This window comes from Neolamprologus multifasciatus, chromosome 4 (genome assembly GCF_963576455.1).
Source record: "Neolamprologus multifasciatus chromosome 4, fNeoMul1.2, whole genome shotgun sequence".
NCBI classification, from domain to species: domain Eukaryota; kingdom Metazoa; phylum Chordata; class Actinopteri; order Cichliformes; family Cichlidae; genus Neolamprologus; species Neolamprologus multifasciatus.
In genome coordinates, this window is record NC_140442.1 from 12,571,184 (window position 1) to 12,589,029 (window position 17,846).

The 17,846-nt window shown below is 42.0% G+C and overlaps 1 protein-coding gene across 3 annotated transcripts in view; it reads left to right on the forward strand.

Annotated features, from left to right (window-relative positions):
* tbcd (tubulin folding cofactor D) overlaps window positions 1-16,926 on the forward strand; it is a 35,098-nt gene extending 18,172 nt beyond the window's left edge. For 2 of the 3 annotated variants that reach the window (XM_085155954.1, XM_085155955.1), the window contains 19 exons: window positions 540-600; window positions 696-718; window positions 807-838; window positions 932-994; window positions 1,078-1,154; window positions 1,437-1,518; window positions 1,621-1,739; window positions 1,837-1,928; window positions 2,312-2,452; window positions 3,312-3,395; window positions 3,635-3,793; window positions 3,955-4,093; window positions 5,977-6,098; window positions 6,192-6,269; window positions 6,360-6,446; window positions 6,535-6,622; window positions 7,347-7,456; window positions 7,536-7,620; window positions 7,707-16,926. In XM_085155954.1, coding sequence (XP_085012080.1) covers window positions 540-600; window positions 696-718; window positions 807-838; window positions 932-994; window positions 1,078-1,154; window positions 1,437-1,518; window positions 1,621-1,739; window positions 1,837-1,928; window positions 2,312-2,452; window positions 3,312-3,395; window positions 3,635-3,793; window positions 3,955-4,093; window positions 5,977-6,098; window positions 6,192-6,269; window positions 6,360-6,446; window positions 6,535-6,622; window positions 7,347-7,456; window positions 7,536-7,620; window positions 7,707-7,730 — 1,666 coding nt within the window. In that variant the 3' untranslated portion in view covers window positions 7,731-16,926. The remainder of the gene's footprint in view (window positions 1-539; window positions 601-695; window positions 719-806; window positions 839-931; window positions 995-1,077; window positions 1,155-1,436; window positions 1,519-1,620; window positions 1,740-1,836; window positions 1,929-2,311; window positions 2,453-3,311; window positions 3,396-3,634; window positions 3,794-3,954; window positions 4,094-5,976; window positions 6,099-6,191; window positions 6,270-6,359; window positions 6,447-6,534; window positions 6,623-7,346; window positions 7,457-7,535; window positions 7,621-7,706) is intronic. The other variant, XM_085155956.1, reaches the window with a different exon arrangement.
* The last annotated feature ends 920 nt before the right edge of the window (window positions 16,927-17,846 follow it).

The window sequence follows — 17,846 nt, forward strand, 5'->3', positions numbered from 1 at the left end:
AGCACACTGACTGCCATTAAGTATCAGGATGAAATTCTTGGACTCATTGCCAGACCCTATACTGGCGCTTTGGGTCCTGGCATTCTCCTGGTGGACAAGAATGTCCGACCTCATGTGTCCAGGCAGTTCCCGGAGGACAATGATACCCTTGACTGGCCCCCACAATCACCTGACCTAAATCCAGTAGAGCACCTTTGGCACATTATATTTTGGTCAAAATGATGCCACCAGGTAGTACAAGATCTCAGTGATGCCCTGATTCAAATCAGGGACCAGATTCCCCCAGGACTCTATCTATCATCTCATTAGAAGCATGCCCTGATGTTGTCAGGCATACAAATTTCAGTAAAATGGACTCCCTGAATGTGGCATCTTTTTGTTACTAACACATTACTGAGTCCTTATCAATATAGATAACCCATAACGATTTGATGTGTTTTCAAAGTGTCCATGTAATTGTTTTAGCAGCGTGCTTTGACAGTGCCCTGTAAACATTAAATGATGGCACTATTAAATCGGGCTGTGTATTTGTCCCATAGGACTGTGGTGGACATGATTTCTCCAGAATGTGTGGATGCTTTAAAGAACATTCACCAAATGGTAAGTGCATGAACTTAAAAATAGTTTCAAAATTAACTTCAAATTAAACAAACTTTGCTCTTCTTGCTCATTTAAATTTGTTGGCCCACTTTCAGCTACACGACCGAAAACAGTACAGGTATGCTGAAATAATCTGTTTAACATTGCAGTATGGCAGATCAGAAATATATTACTCGTATTACAGTTATGTTTATTTTGTTACATAGGGGCTTTGGTGGAGAGCAGATGAGACCAGCAAGTAAGTTTACATGCAAAGTTGGAATTTCAAAAAAATAGTTGCATGACATGCTGATGATTCCTGATTGTTTTTTTTGTTTGTTTTTTTTCACAGTTTGTAGTCTTATAGAAAAGCTGTCCCTGTCCAAAATGCCTTTCAAGAACGACCCCATCATTAGTAAGGCAGTTCTTTACAGCACTGAGGTTTTGCTTTTCTTTTTTTCTCCAGCATCACAGCTAACAGTATGTATTATGTTACAGCTGGCTGGCAGTGGATTATAGACGACACCATAAAGACTCTTCATCTTGTTTCTAGTGGAGCAAAGGATGGCATTATGGTAAGCTTAATGCCTTTCATTCTTCTCTAATGTTGAGGTCATTTCAGGAACCAGTGAGAATGAGGATGCTCATTTTTATACGTCAGTTATATCTGTTTATTGTAACCAATCAATAGAGCAAAACACAGGTATCTGTAGTATAAGGTAAAGTGGCTGCTCCACCAGAGTGTGTACTAGTTTGGTCATTTTAAAAGCTGTGGAATCAAATACTGTCACCATTTGTTTATTTGTGGACTATTTTCTGTTTTCTACTCTCTGGCCTTCCCTTTCCTGTGTCTGCAGGCTGCACTTGTATCAGCCTTGTCTGCCTTGTGTGAGGAGTACTACCAGGCCAGTCCAGGCCAGGCTGACCCACAAATGCAAGGTAGCTTAGCTATGGTTTTCTCATTATTCTATAACCAAATATGGATTTAATCTGTATGATTTGGTTAATGTCTGTAACATGTCCGTGTCCTTACATGTTTAGATGCTCTGGTGTCTCAGTACACTGAAGGGCTTAACAATCCACAGATGCTCACTCGTTGTGGGTCTGCCCTGGCCCTCGGCTGTCTGCCAAAATTTATGATCCATGGCAAATTGAAGCAGGTGTGTTTGAAGTGTGTCCACACTTTCATTTTCAAGCTGTTTTCCATCTAGCTGTCTCTGCATTTTAGGTATAAATTGGTTTGTGTGTTTGTGATAGATCATTGAAGGCCTTCGGCAGATGTGCGCTGAAACCCAGAAGGAAGGGACTTTTACTGAGGCGAGGAGAGATGCAATCACATCAATAGCTCAGTGAGTATTCATATAATGGATGGATTGGATTTATATAGCGCTTTTCAAGGCACCCAAAGCGCTTATGCACACGCTTATTGACTTCTCATCTTCTATCTACATTTTTTTTCTACCCTGTTGTTTCTTTGGTGTGTATTTGTGCACTGTTATGTTTTGCTTGTTTGTCCTCGGCTCTTTGCCTGCTAGTTTAAACACGTGGATATGTAGACAGTGGTGCTAAAATAAACAATTGGCCGACTATACCTGCAGGACCTGAAGGGAATGTCAGGCCATTTCTCTGATAGCATTCAAATTTAATTTCTTTGCTGTGGTTCATGTATATTTCTCGTTGTCCTTTTAAATTATGTTTTGATTTGCAAACTGTTTTTCATTTTCTCCACCAGAGTGAGTGTGAAAGCAGGCACTTGCGCTGAAGGCTCTCCGGACTCTACCCTGTGTTCTGCGAATGTAGATGAGGTGTATGGCACTCTCCTCTCCAGTATGGTTGATTACACAACCGACAGCAGAGGGGATGTCGGGGCCTGGTGAGTGAAATTGCTCCTCAAAGGCACATATGTTCTTTTAACCGCCTCGGGGAGGAAGAATTCTTCCCCATTGAGATGTTTGGTCTTCTTCTGTCCCTCCACAAAGGGACGTGCCCATCTCACAGGTAGCTCCAGGCCACGGTTACCAACACGCCTGGAATGTCACCAGGCTTGTCGCTTGTCTCCAACATGGGATGGGCTGCTTGCTTTTACACTGTCTAGTAATCTTGTTATTTCCTTCTTTCTTTCTCTTGAATCGCTTTTCTTCCTTGTTTACCTGCAATCTTTTTTTTTCTTTTGTAATAACACTGAATGAAGACAGTCCTTCCCTTATTTTCATCATATATAATCAAGAAGTTTTGAATAAACACCCTGATCAGCATTTCACATAAACAAATTGTGTCCTTTAGCCATGAAACTGATTTGACTGTAAAACTGCCGAATCCTGTAAAACTGCAACGGTCTTCTGTTGTTTATGTGGCTGTAGCTCAGGAGGTAGAGCAGTTCAAATACTGACTGGAAGGTTGGTGGTTTGATCCCCTAGTTTGATCCCTTGGACAAGATACTAACCCCAAATTGCTCTCTGATGAATCCATCAGAGGATGAATGTGTGTAACATTAGATAGAAAGCACTTAAGCATAGAAAAAAAGTGATTGAATGAGTAAGAGTGAATGGGTGAATCAGGCATGTAGTATAAAGCGCTTTGAGTGCCCAGATCTGAGTAGAAAATGACTATATAAGTTCCAGTCCATTTAGATTACCTTAAAAAAAAGTAATAGATTGATAGATTTAATAGAAAGTGGTGGGGTTTATTCAAGCCCATGCCATTTAAACATACTGTGTGTGTCACCTGCTCAGGGTCAGAGAGGCGGCAATGACTAGTCTGAAAGATGTGACTATGCTGGTGGCTAGCAGTGCTCCAGAAATCCTTTCAGCAGACACGTGAGTACGAATCTTTAATTATTTAAATATGTTCTGTTTTTTTCTGTATGTTCTAGGCTCCCCAACTTTACTTTTACTGTTTATTGTTGTCATATAAATTATATCCAATATTGCCTTTGAGCTTCTTGTAGTTCAAGATCTTTTTTCTTAAATCTTGATGGCAGCAAAACTTGTATAAACACAACTGTGAGAGAATAGTGATAGTGCTCATTGTCTTTATTTCACACTAATGTATGTAGGGTGAAATGTATGATGTGCTGCCTGGCCCAGCAATCTGCAGAGAAGATTGATCGCTACAGAGCACACGCTGGCACCGTCTTCCTTCACCTCCTTCACAGCACAGATCCTGTAGTACCTCACATTCCCCACCGAGAGGAGCTGTTGGGCATTTTCCCCATGTGAGTCACTACCGCAGTTAACCAGGAGCTTTAATAATTGCTAGAATTTTAACCAGCCTTTTGTGTTTGGTCGGTTTTGGCACATGCACATGCAGTTTAACAGTGTTTCATAGATGACAGCTTTATATGCTGATCTGTGACCCATTTGCTCTGTGTTTCAGTGAGACCACAACCACTCTGAACTGGAATGCTCCATCTCACGCTTTCAAGTATATCGCCCAGCTGCTGGGATTGTTGGAGTATCAGTACCACACTCTGCTGGGGCTCACCGTGTCTGTGGGAGGAATCACAGAGTCCACAGTAGGTGGAGAAGTTGAATATTGTCAAATCTTTACATTATTATGTGCAGATGGGTGATAGTTTTAATCTGTAAACGTCTAAAAGGTTGGCAGTGAGTGATTTAGGGTTGTGGAGTTTTTCACCTATTGAGCTGTAAAGTTTGATCACCGTTAGAAATTATTTCCTGCTTCTGTGGCTGTCCACTACCCTGAGTCTGCTCCCACAGCAAAGGGGATCGCACTGGCTAACACAGACTCGAAAGACATCATCCGGTAGATGTTAAAGAACTCAGTCGTCTCAGAAAAGAGGGACAAATTTAGCACCTCTTATTGTGGGCTTTTGTGTTTTTAATGAAGTCCAGTAGATGTTTAATGATATCTGTGCGTAGAATAAAGCAGTGGCTTATTATAGAAATGTACTTTTCAGCATTAAACATCCCACAATAAGATCAACACACAATAAGATTTGTGTATTGATACTCAGGTTGAGTTTAGACCAGCAGGGGGAGCTATGTGTCTGATGCACTCTGATCTCTTGACTTATAACACCTGCCTTTACGGCAGTCCATCAAATCATAGATACCAGCTGTGTTATTCATCTCCACCTGATTACATCTTGTCTTTTTTATGGCCAAGCGTGAGTCAGACTTACCTACAGATTCCAAATGGGAACATCCCATAGGTTGTATCTGGAGTTTAGCTAATTTCCTGTCCCAATATTTTACTCAACATCAGTCGGGAGGCTCAGCTGGGGTTGATCAAGTTTCCCCCCTTCGTCTGTTATGACCTAACCTGTTAAAACCAATCACTCGGAGGAGAACTTGCACACAAAAATTGGAGCCCGTTAGGTTATTTCTTAGCTTTTAGTGTTTATAGATGTACTAAAGAAAATAAGTTTAATGCTTGTAATAGCAGCAGTGAGGCCAGTAAAGTCAAACTTGTCTTCCAGTGGTGGCCTAAATATATTCCCCAAGAGACAATCAAGCTCTCGTCCTGGTCTTCCAGTGGTTTTTACTGCAGATACATCCTCAGAGATGAGAAGTAGTGATATGTTTGCACAGGGTTGCATTTAGGAAACTGAGCCAAGACTGCATCAATCCATGGGCCAAGAATACTGTTCTCACACCACAGGCACATATTCACACAGGCCAGAGAGACATGAAGCATCTACAAACTTTCCAGGAATTGTGTGGACGTAGATGGCCCACATGACCCTGAAAAAGAGCAGCCACACAACAGAAAAAGTTGGAGGCGTAAAACAGAAAATTAACCACTGAAACATAAAAACTGTTATTATTATGTGTATATATGTGCATTAATGTGGATGAGATTTTCAGCCAAGAGTTTCTTAGTAACTCTGTTTATAGGGCATTGTGCAACTATATTATGTTGCTATCTTGCAAATGTCAAGATTTGACACTTTCTTCGCTGTGGTCTGATAATATCTGATGCTTTTCTTTCCCAGGCTCCTCAAGTTTGCACTCGCTCAGCAATAACTTCACAGTAATTTTAATGTTACAGTCCAGGTTTCTGTTTTTTCTCAGTTTTTTTCTATTTACATTTCCTACCTTTGCCTTTGAATGACTGGAAAAGAGTCGTAACACAGCAGTGTTTTTGTACTGCATGTACACGTACTCTTGGGTTGTCAATCTGTCCCGTCTTATTGAATTAATTGTCTCTTAAACACCGTGAGACATTTTTAAACATTTGGAGCAAGCATTAAACTATAGACACGGACCTTACAGTGGCCAAAACGTAGGTGTTATTAAGTATGATCAGTTAAAATGATGTAGTTTTATATACAAAAAGCTCAGACTTCATCTTCACTATGATATCATGCTGTTTTACAATAACACTTTATTTATTTTTTATATATATTTACTAGTTTTTTCTGTTTCTGTTTAGGTGCATTTCTCTTCCCAGTCTCTGTTTGACCATCTGAAATTGATTCAGAGCGATAGTGCTGCTCTGGGACAATTTGGAGAAACGTTGCTGAGGATCTTCAGAGACAATCTTCACAATGACAGGTACGTGATGACGTGAGGCTTTTTCTATCTGTCCTGTTTTCAGTACATTACACTTGTAAAAGCTGCATATATTCTCTTTTGTTTTCCTTTTAGAGTGTCCGTTTCCTTTCTTAAGATGCTCAATCAGATTCTTGCTAACAGCTGCTTCGAAATATTCACCACGCAAGAGAAGTGAGTGCTGTCATTTGTTTTTCTTTCTTTGTATTAAACTGAATGTGGATGTTTGTCAGAGCTAAACTTTTTCTGCCTGTGTTTTCTTAGTCATCCGTTCTGTGTGGACCTTTTGGCCCTTTGCAAAGAATTCAAGAAGTCCAAAGACATTTCCAAGCTGCGAGCATGTATATCAGTGTAAGTCTCTGTCTCACTGATAAATGCACACATGATGCAAATCGCTAAAGCTAAATGTATGTTGACTATGCCGGTTTGTGTTTCCCAGTTTATGTGGGCTGATCCAGTTCCAAGGTGAGGTGAGAAAGAAGGTTTTGTCCCAGCTGCTGCTGCTGCTCTGCCATTCATTTCCTGTGGTAGGTTTACTTGGAGAGTGCACCGCTATCCTTGAAGCAGGATTGTTGGGTTTTTTTGATCAACAGTTTCATCCAGGTGGAAAGATCTCAACACCTAATTACTGTACATTCAGCTTTGTTTATATTTTTTGTATATTTATAGCCAGCTCTAAGAAAAACTAGAGCCCCATCACGTTGTATTTTTGAGTGGACTAAAGGGGACCTATTGTGCTTTTCCTTATTTTGTTACGCTGTTACAGAGTGCACAATTGGCTTTCAGACTTCTCTAAACACAGTTTCTAGTTTCTTCTGCTCTGAAAAGCCCTGGCAGTGAGCACATAAGCCCCACCCACCTGCTGATCAAAGCTTTTGTTTGTGAGAGGCAACCTATCAGAAGGAAGGGGCCTCAAAGCAAGAGGAGCTAAAACAGCTTTTTTTTCTCCAGACAGTGTATCAACAGAGCTGCGCTGAAGCCAGTATTAGATATATGAATCCTTTTGAACTGTGAATCATGCAAAGCTACTCAAGTAGAGTCCAAGAATAAAAATAAATGTGAGCATAATGTGTTCGCTTTTAATGAATGGATGAATTGATATGCATGTGGCTTTGCACACATGCAGGGTGATGATTATCGTGATCAGGTCAAAACATGTCTAGCTCTCAGTTTATATGTTCGGATCAAGCATAGGTGATTGCTGGAATAGCTCTTGACTCTTGTTCTAATTTGTATTTCTCACAACTGTAGATAAGAAAGACCACAGCCAGCCAGATGTATGAGATGCTTCTGACCTACGATGATGTTGTTGATCCAGAGGTGTTGGATGATGCCATGACTTTGCTAAGTGACACTAACTGGTAAGTAGTCATACTGGAGGCAGCTGTTAAATAAACGGACTATAAGCAGTATGTAAAACGTTGCCATGCTCCTTTCCAGGGAAAGCGACCTCGCCACAGTTAGGCCACATAGGAATCAGCTTTGCGACTGGTTAGGAGTCCCCAGGCCACAACCAGTTACAAAGGTAACCATTTAGCGTAATTATTGAGAGTTTAGAGCACAAGGCAAACAAATTGAATTGAGTTGATCCTAACTGCTGTCTATAATCAGCAGGGCCCTGTCCAGGTTTCCTGATCACTCACAGGAAATGAAGAACACAACGTGTCAGGTAGCTCTTCCATCTGCCAATAAAACACATGGAAACAGTCGAAATACAATAAATGTATAAAAGAAATTACTTGATTTGTTGTGTTGTTATTACTAAGACACTCTTGCATAAAGGTTATATCTCTATCACTTTGTGTGCGTTCTGGTTACAGCCTAATGTCACTTTGGTTTCAGTAGAGCTGTTTACTTGTAATCTGCACCTGGAATGACACAGATAGATGAAACTTAAACTGTAGCTTGCGTATACTCCAGGGGGATGTTTTCATTTAGCCATGTTGGCACACACTGTGGAATCTCACTGAGGCCTACGCAGACCTACTTTTTCTGCATCGGTGGAAGTGCCAAGGGCTAGAGGAGTCTCAGGGCCTGATAGCAGAGACTCCCTGGTGCTCTGTGGTACAGAGCCTTTGTCATCAGAGGCTGATAGTAGCCACATTGTGTCCGACACCTTCCTTCACAAAGATAGAATTGTTGCGTTATTTTCAAATTACGTGGTTCTGATTGCGAGTCACACAGTGTAGAAACTCCCTAAGCTGGTAATCACTATATTGCATTACATTTTTTTGTGCTGTGTATAATATGATTAATGTAACTAGATTTATCCTTTCTCGTGGAAACTGATCTGTATTTTGACCTGTTTAAAATGGATAGAGAAAAAAGTTTTTTTATGATTTGCTTGGCTCCGTGTATTTCAGCAAGGCTACGTGTGCTGCCAGATCATTAGTGACATATTTTTTCCAGTTATTCTTTCACAGATGAACTCTATGATATTCTAAACAGCAGTTCCACGGCACAAAACCATGACTGGAAAAAAAAATCCCCTCGTGGTGGTTTATGTAATCGAAAATCAACATGACAAAATCAGGAAATATAACATGAAGTTTGAGGTTATTTTATATGAAAGCCATGCTTCAGCTGTTTCCATTAGCTTTATATGTTTCTTGAATCAGCAATAATGGTGCCAAAGCCATTCAGTCACTTCGGCTCATTTATAAATAGGTCTATTAAATATGACATGATTTGTCTCATCATGAGTGAGCAATAACTTCTGAATTAGTGTCTCTGACAAGTGGCCGTGCCTCCTATCCTGCTCATTAACAAGGCCGCATTCATTCTTACCCTCCACGGGCGTTGTTGAGTTTGTCTGAGTAGGCCAATATTGCCACGGCCCATAATTCGACTTTAATTAATTCCCAGCCAGATGGAAATTCCTGTAGTTGCTAATGAAAGAAATGTTGTTTCTCTCAAGGCGGATTGACCGTAAAGAGAGCGGCTTTGCTACAGTGCTCAGGGTAGAGAGGAATGCTAATAATTCTAAAAGGCTTACAGTGCGCCGGCAGTATCCATGGTAATTCTTCACATACAATGGTGGCCTTTTTTTAGAGGAGTGGAAGAGGGGAGGGAGGCGTCTTCCTCGTCGATTCAGTTTGGTGCGACATTAAGAAAGAGCTCCTGTTCAGGTTATTATTAGACATTTTATCCAATGCAGTTTGCTTAGATTAACGATTATGAAGCGATTTTTAGGTGTGTCTGTATGTAACGTGGCTTGTTAGTCTGCTTGAAAGAGTTACTCATAAATGGTTACATATAAACATCACCAGATCATTGCAGAATTTCCCTAACATAGATAAAATTTAGATCGCTCCTCAGCCCCCTTTTTTCCTGTGTGTCATGTCGCTGTTCCCTGCAGGAGGACAGTGTGTGGGCGTTGTGCGCTTTTTTTTTTCTTCTTCTCATCAGTAATGTCAGGCTCTGTTTGAACACTTGTTATGGCTTAAAGAAAACAGTGTGTTTCTAATTTACCTCATGATCCAGTGATTGCTATCAACATCACAGAAGCATGTAATCAAAATTCACTTCCCCTCTCACAATCAATGACTCAACTGTGGTGAACACAGAGGCGAGTGTTACGCTAATTGCCCTCTGGATAACCTTTTGTTTATTCATTTGGTTTCTTGACCTGCTCAGTACTTTTCTGGGGCAAAAGGAACTGCACGGCATATAAATGTCTTTCAGTACAAGCATGGACTTGCGTGGATTGAACCTGACGTCATAGTACGGGTAATTGATTTTATATCACTACTGCAGTACAATACATAGAATATTAAATGTCATATTTAATGGTTTTAAAAAAAATCTTGTAAATCCAGTAGTCCCATAAAGCAGTTCTGCTTGTTGATTTATACTATTGCCATCAGTGGCCTAATAACCACATAACCACCATGAGGCAGAAGCCATTTAATCTGGAGATTCATGGCTCTAATTTTGGCATTTAACTATCTATTATATTATATGTTCTGTGGATAAAGCTTTTACTGTGCTTTCAGTGTGTCCCAGCCCTGAGATGGTGCTAAAGTTTATTATTCCCAGGTGTTTTTCCTGCTGGGTCCTTGTGTATATGGCCTTAACACCTGGTGAGGGAGCAACAACCCTCCTCCTGCTTGTTAGTCAGCTTCATTAGTGAAGCACAGGCTGTAAAGGGCCTCATCAAGCCACTGTCACAAGTAGTGTTCCTTTAAGTTCAAGCCTCCAGAACAACCTTTAATATATTATAAATGCATACATTGAGATGGAATTTGCTTAACTAGAAGTGATAGTTCTTTTATTTTCTAAGCTGCTGCTTCTTGTTTCGCTTGCTTCCTTAAAGGGTTGCCACATTGGATTATCTTATCCCTAACATCCTTTTCTATCAACCCAACCCACTGTGTGTCTTCTTTCACCTCATCCATGAACCTCCTCTGTGGACTTCTTATTTTCCTCCTGCCTGGCAACTCCGTAGTCAACATCCTTTGTCCGGTGTATCAACATTCCCCCATGTGCTCAAGTCTAAATTGTAGACTAAAAAACAAAAAGGCTTTTCTTCCTTTATTTTTGCTTTCTGTTTAGCAATATCCTCCAAACTGTGTGCTCAGCCACGTCGTCCTCCACAATCAGAAAAATTCTGTGTTGCTTGTGGAAAAAAAAGGAGAAACGCTGTCCCAAATGTCATAAAAGTCACGGATCGTGAACTTTAAGAAAACTTTAGGAAACTGCAGAAGTAAAGTTTAGGTAGAAATGACAGAAGACCTAATTATATGACTGATAGAAATAGCAGATATACGATAATCATAAGATTGATAGAAATAGCAGAAATGCTATAATTATGAATATGACAGCTGATGCGGTCTCCCTCCAGGAAACCACCGTCTTTATACGTTTTCAAAAAGCCATAATCAGCAGCACACCAGGCATGCGCTCTCTGCCGAGGAAATTACCACGTTGTTTGGAATTATAGTCATTTGGACATGGAGGCAGTTGGATACGTTTGGGAATGTGGCTTAATTGCTAAGCCTGTGTCCTTTTTGTAGACCACAGGTTAATGGGTGGTGTGTTTTTATATCGACAATGCTCACATGTGCTTGTAGATAATTTGGCTAATGGAACGGAAAGGTGGTATTTTTAATTTCCTCAGTTGTTAGTTAGAAAACATTATCTTATAGATTTTTTTCCATAAAATTTTCATTTATTTGCTTGTATAATAGACTCTTGTTTTTTTTAAAGTGTGACCAGCTTATTCAGTAGCATGTGAAAGAGTTCCCCAGGCTCGTGTCTTCTGAATACTGACCGCCCTTGTTAGAGCATGCGCCATCCAATTAGCCTTCCTTCCTTATCGCTGCTGACCTGGAGGAGGCTGACAGCTGCTATCGGCTCCAGCACCTCCCAGATTCCCCATTCACTATTCATAGTGCGTGTGCAGCATTTCTGTGCACTTGCATCCTCACAAAGAACTGTGTTTATTGTTCAACTGTACTTATCTGACCTGTGAGCAGTGAAGGACAGTTACTATTCTTCTCTTATTGGCTAAAAGTGCAGGTCAGGAGCTTGTAAGTCACATATGTTGTTTGGGTTAAAATGATATCAAATGACTGCTGAGAGTTTCTTGTTGCCTTCTGAGCGATGTCCTCCATCCACTGTTTGTTTGATGAAAGAAGTTCAGGCTTGCTTACTTAACGTCACTTAGAATTGTCAAGGTTTTTCTGTCCGATAAGATTTGTTGTGTATTCATAGTCGCTTGGTTATGAGTATGATGATAAGACTCAATTTAGCCTTGAAAGAAAAGCTTTTTTGCTCTCTCACTCTTTATTGAAGCTGAAGACCCATTAACACATTTAGTGTATACAACAGTTTTATTGGATGGCCTAAAAGTTTCGGCTTATGGCCTTCTTTATAGTCATAAAACATATTACAGGCAGCATTTTAAGTAGGATAATTACAGGGCTGAAACAATGCAAAACAGACAATCACAAAGACCAACATGCACATTGGTCATTGACGCACTAACAAGGATGGACTTTGATCTTGCGGTTTAGAGTCGGTCATTGTTCCTGGCCGCAAGCTGAAGTGCACTGGTAGGGCACTGAAGTTGTTATATATACTGCATGTAGTGCTACAGCTTTAACTTGTTGAGATCTTATCGTCTTCCTGCAACATGGAAGTTGGTGAAGCTCTGCCAGAAATCTTAACCCTGTCTTTGCTCTTTATTCTGATCACATCTGTTGAAGCTGGGTTTTTTTATGTTGTTTTGGGGGTTCCCTTTGCCAGTACTTTCCATGTGGTTCTTGGTCTTGAAGCAAGCAGTTTCAGCCCCCCTCCAGTTCAGATGTAACTCCTCTTCCTGTTATCGTTCTGGCCTTGAATGAACCTCAGTTATTCTCTGTGTTTGTGAGCATGTCTTCAGAGGTTGTCCTGCTGACGCTCTGTGCTCTTGAAGAGTGACTTCATGGAGACAGCTCAAACTTCAGGGGTCTGGCTCGCCTCTTGTTTGGACGCCGGCCAAAATGAGCTCATCCATGACAGTGCTTCCAGCTGCTTGGTCGTAGGAGCGCTGTTCTTCCATGACCTCCTCACCCGGCAACGACGCCGTGAGGTGGTGCGTCTATGACACGGTTCCCAGAAGCTCCGCCAGGGACTGACCACTGGCAGCCTGCTGCCCCCTCGGCGCCTGCTAAGCAGCGCGGCCTCAGGCCTCCACTGTTCCCTACGGAGAGGCCCAGTTTGTTCTGGACACACGCCAGCGCTGAGCGGTTGGGGGCAAGGCCAGGTCAGCTCTCAGGGGTGGTCTTGTAGTCCATGCGTGTGAATGTATGTGCGATGTGTTTGGAGCCACGATGATTAGCTTGTGTTTTGTTTTTGTGTGATTCTGTTATTTTTTGCTTTGGTTTTAAGCTCTCGGGCCGTAAGATCTCTCTCTGTCTTTGTCAAACCCCCCAGCGTGTCCTGGGAATAGCGAGGAGGAACAGCACACAAGAGATTATGCTTCTAATTCATTCAGCTATTTCTATGAAGATAAATGCTGAAGGGGTGCGGATCCTGAGGGAAGCTTTTGTCAGTTAGGGGACACAGAGAATTACTAGTTCCAGCGCTGCTACTCATGCTACACTTTCTTTTGATGGCGCTGCATAATATCAGCATGAGTTAGAAATCTCTGGAGCGTATAAGGTATCAGCAGGCCTGAAAGATATCCCCCGGGAGGAAGATAGCTGCACTGGACTGTGTGCTGGGCTCTGTCACTCAGTCATCTCCTGGCCTAACACAGTCAATCTGGTCTCAATCTGTAGCAGAGCACACGAGCAGGAGGGGGGCCAGCCAAAGGTCAGAACCTGAGAAGGAGTCACCCGTCTCCCCCCCCCTCCTTCTGATCCACTTCTCCATCCGTGGCCACCTCCTCCAAATCTTCACCCACTTCTGCCTTAGCTCACCATTTGGAAACCATTATCCAACCCGGCTGGAGTTTTCTGATAATTAAAAGGAAACGTTCTCGATGTTGCCTCTCAGATTAACGGCTGTTCTCTGGGATCAGCCGTTGGCAGGGCGAAGACTGCAGGCAGACTGGTGCTCATCCAGAGCTGGGAGCAAATCCTAGTGTACATACATACATAGTGTGAGCGAAATCCATTAGTTTTTTTTAAATTTAGCACTTTTGGAACTGGGATTTGCAATATGTTGGAGAAGAGAGTGGGGGAGAGGTGTTCATCTGGGGTACGTTAAGGCTGTGGTTTGCAAAAGAAAGCTATCAAAAACATCTGTCACACAACGGCGAGCTTATTCTGAACTTGGGGGGGGGGGGGGGGGGGGTCAACTCTGGACTCAGTTTAATTGTAATTCAAGTTTGGCAGCGGTGCTGCTCAGCACAGAGGTCAGACACACTTGGTGTTACGTTCTCATCAGACCATCCCTCCAAAAGTGCACCTGGTCAAATTGAGTTCATCACCCATTTCTGAAACTGTGTTTGACAGCTCTAACTTTTATTACAGAGACTTGGCTCAAATCTGGATTTGCATTCTGTTTCTCTTTTCACAGTTGATGAAAACTTTACCCGTTATTCAAATATGCACGTGGCACGAGGATAAAGAAATCCCCGATGGCAGCCAGCATTAACACAACCCTTCTGTCCAGATACATTCATTTGGTTAAGGAAATTCATTAAAAAAAAAGAAAGTCTAATAAAGTTAAAAGTTTTGGCTAAAGAGGACTTCAACTGATGTAATACAAGATGCGCTCCCATGCACTAATGAACTTGTGAGGATTTTTCATTAGTTACAAAACATATGAATCACATCAGATAACACTGTTTCATGCGTTATTAGTTTCAGCAAATGAGTCATTTTCCTCCTTATCTATGAGCACATCTGTTGGACTCAGTTATTTTTTTTTAATGTGTGTGCATGCAGCAAAAGATAGTTCTTACTATTATTTTCCTGGCAAATTTAATAGTTACCAATTTGGAGTGTGACCTCAGTCAAAGGCAGTCACTTGTTTGCTGTTAAAACATGTGATTAAATCCTAATGACAGTGCAGCCGATTTGGTCTCTCTCGGAGTAGTTTATGGAGCATAGCTGGTCTTGAACTTGTGACATGCAGCTAGTCTTGACATTTCACAGCTGCGAGGCCCCAAAGATCATCACAGGACTCTTAAATCAGATGACATGGTAGCCGGTGTGCTTTTTTTCTTTTTTGCAATCTGTTAACAAGCCTTTCTGCAGTTTATTTATCCCCCTGTCACGTGATTTTGTAAATATTCAGGATGCGCCTTATTTCAGCAGCAGCTGCATCCTCTGATCGGAAGTTATAGAATATAAGCTGTCGTTACTTTATAGTTGCAACACAGGTCGAGTCTTTTGAAATCGATGACACAGTCTTGGTAAGAACAGGGCTGCAAGAATTATTGCTCATCTTCGTGGATCTCAAGGGCAGATCCAGGCCACTTCAGAAACAAACAGCTTTTGTGGTTATGTGGATCTGCTGAAACGTAGAATTAGAGGCAGCATCAAAAACTCAGAGCCCTGTGATGATCTAGTTTTATCTGCTGGTGTAATTTTTTTTTTTTTTTTAAAGGTATTAGATATAGTTTTTTATGTTTTCTGCACCTTTACTCAGTTCTCAATTCAGTCTTATTTGCTTGGAAGTGAAAAAATAAGAGTTTCAACATTTGCAGTGTGGTTGTGGCCAAATTTGTCTTGTCTCGTTAACCTCAGGGGGACAGATTAGTTTCTCGTGTTGAAAAGCTCTCTGCATCTCTGTTTGTTAGCAGCTTCCACAGTCAAAAAATGGCAGAGGAGCATTTGTTTTTATTATAGCCTTTTCTGTCATTTGCTTTAACCTCGTCTTCCTGCAGAAGTCCTAATTACAGGGCTGGAAGTCATAGTGTGTTGGTGTATATGTTCTGTGCGTAACCCCTGCTTCTCTTAAGGTTTTTCACCTGTTCATGCATCATTTCCTGCCAGCCTTCAGGGATAACATCCGGGGCTGCTGCAGTGTTCCAGACATGTGTGGCTTATTAGCATGATAAATAATCACACTAGTTGCAGCATTGTTGTATATTTTATATAAACTCAAAGCGTAAACTTCAGAGACGCTGAGCCGATCAAAACATAGAGCTTGAATTTAGAGTTTGCAGGCACATTTTCACATGTTTACGTTTAAATTTCAGAGCAAGGAATGCTTTTGAAATCATTCATGTGCTGAGAAATCACAGGCTGGCAGCACAAGTAGCAAAGAGGGTTTTAAACCGAGGGGCCTCTCGAGTCAACGATGCCATGCTTCTCTCTCCCCCACAAGGAAGGCCTGCTGCTGGAGTCACGAGCCAACATCAGCAGCCTAATAAGAAATTGCTTCTCTGCTCCAATCAGAGGAATTCAAACATGTGTGCAGGCCAGCTGCCCTCCCCTCTATTCCACTATTTTAAGAGCCAGACCAAGGGGGGTGGAATTACACTCCAATATACTTAATCATTTCCATCAGTGATGTAGGATACAAAAGCCCTGCTCCTCCAGGGCTGTTTCCAAGAGACATATTCACTGTACACATAAATGTCCTGGATGAATTAAGTGGAGAGATCGCTGTGCAGCTACTACTTGCACAGAAGCTTTTGAAATTGTCAATGATGTGCGTCACGCCTGCTTTAACCGAGCAGTGTGCACAGAGGAACTGCAGTGCTGAGGAAGAGCGATAGCAAGAGATTTGGCGATGCAAAAGAAAGGGCAGTGGACGCGGTCGCAGCGGTCTACCAGCAGCTGTCATCCTAAACGAGTGACTCAACTCTAGGAAGTGACTTTTGACATACAGTCTAGAGTAAAGGAAGTGTGCACAAGTGTGCCGTAGTCTGATCAACAGTTTATCAGCTTTTTCGCTTTCATCCTTCACATTTAGCCGCGTGTGCCCAGCGTCAAAGAAGCAGTGTTGTCACTTATGGCTTCTTGGACCCCCCCCCGCCCCCTTGTTTTTTTTTTCTCTTTTCTTTTTGTTTGTAGTGGTCTTATCATATTTTTCTGAGGTCCCTCAGAGAGACATGAAGATAAAATTGCAGGATGTGGGATTCCCCTCCTGCTCCATATGAAATAATCATCCCTCTTCCCGCTTCTCCTGTCATCTATGTGGTTAAGGGTGGTGGTGGAGGGGGGGGGGGGGGGGTTTCAGAGGAAGGAAAAAGCGCGTGCAGAAGCACAGGCGACTCGCACTGCTGCGGCGAGAGATCACAAAGACGTTGGCAGGAGGTTGGCTGTGATTGTGGTGCCCTCTGTACACATGGGCACCATTCTGGCCGTGAATGGGAACAGTGGAGTACTGCTCACCGGAAAGCCCCAGCCTTTCTGATCCGACACACACACACACACACACACACACACGAACACAAAAAAAGCTCTGGCTCAAAGTTTTCTCCACCTCAGAGCTGCTGGTTCAAAGCAGCCTTAGCAACTTTGTGTTTAGAGGATTGAGTCCGATTTACGTTAATTGGACTAAATCTTCGTGTCGTTAACGCGGATGTTGGAAAAAACAGAAGATTCACCAGGTCCCGTAACCACGGAGTCATCACTGACGTTAAAGGTGCAGTCAAGCCGTCACATGATGTTTTGATTTTCTTGTTTTATTATTGTCTGACAACTTAACCTATCCTACCAGTGCGCCCTCTGACACACTCTGCATTAGTTCCGGTGGAAAGACAAGTCTCTGCACGCGGATGAAACAGTAGCCATGTTAGCAGTGTTTATCATGATAGCAAGAGGGTAAACAAACACTCGAACTCCTTTGAGGTCCTCTTTTATTTTAAACCTCTGCATGCTCTGCTTGCAGTGTTGGGAAGGTTACTTTTAAAATGTATTCCATTACAGAATACAGAATACATGCCCTAAAATGTAACGTATTCCGTTACGTTACTCAATGAGAGTAACGTATTCTGAATGCTTTGGATTACTTAACATATTATCATGCTGTTTACAACTACGTGAATGTACTATTGCTGTTTGATTTATTACTATTACTGAAGGTCCGCAGCTCCGAACCGTAGTAAAGAGACCTCTGACTAATACGGGTTCCGTGTGGGGCTCGTAGCCGAAAAATAGCTTTACTTTGTTGTGTGGGTCAACTCTGCTTGCGAGAGACAGAGAGAGGCGTTGAAAGGCTGCTTCAACGGAACTTATTGTTTCAGAGGAAAACACAAACAAAGCGTACAGTCGAGTTTTAATAGCTTACTTAGAACTGGGCTCGTCAGGCACTCTTCTTGGCTGCAGTGGTTATTATTATATTTACATGCTTCCAGCTCCCGTT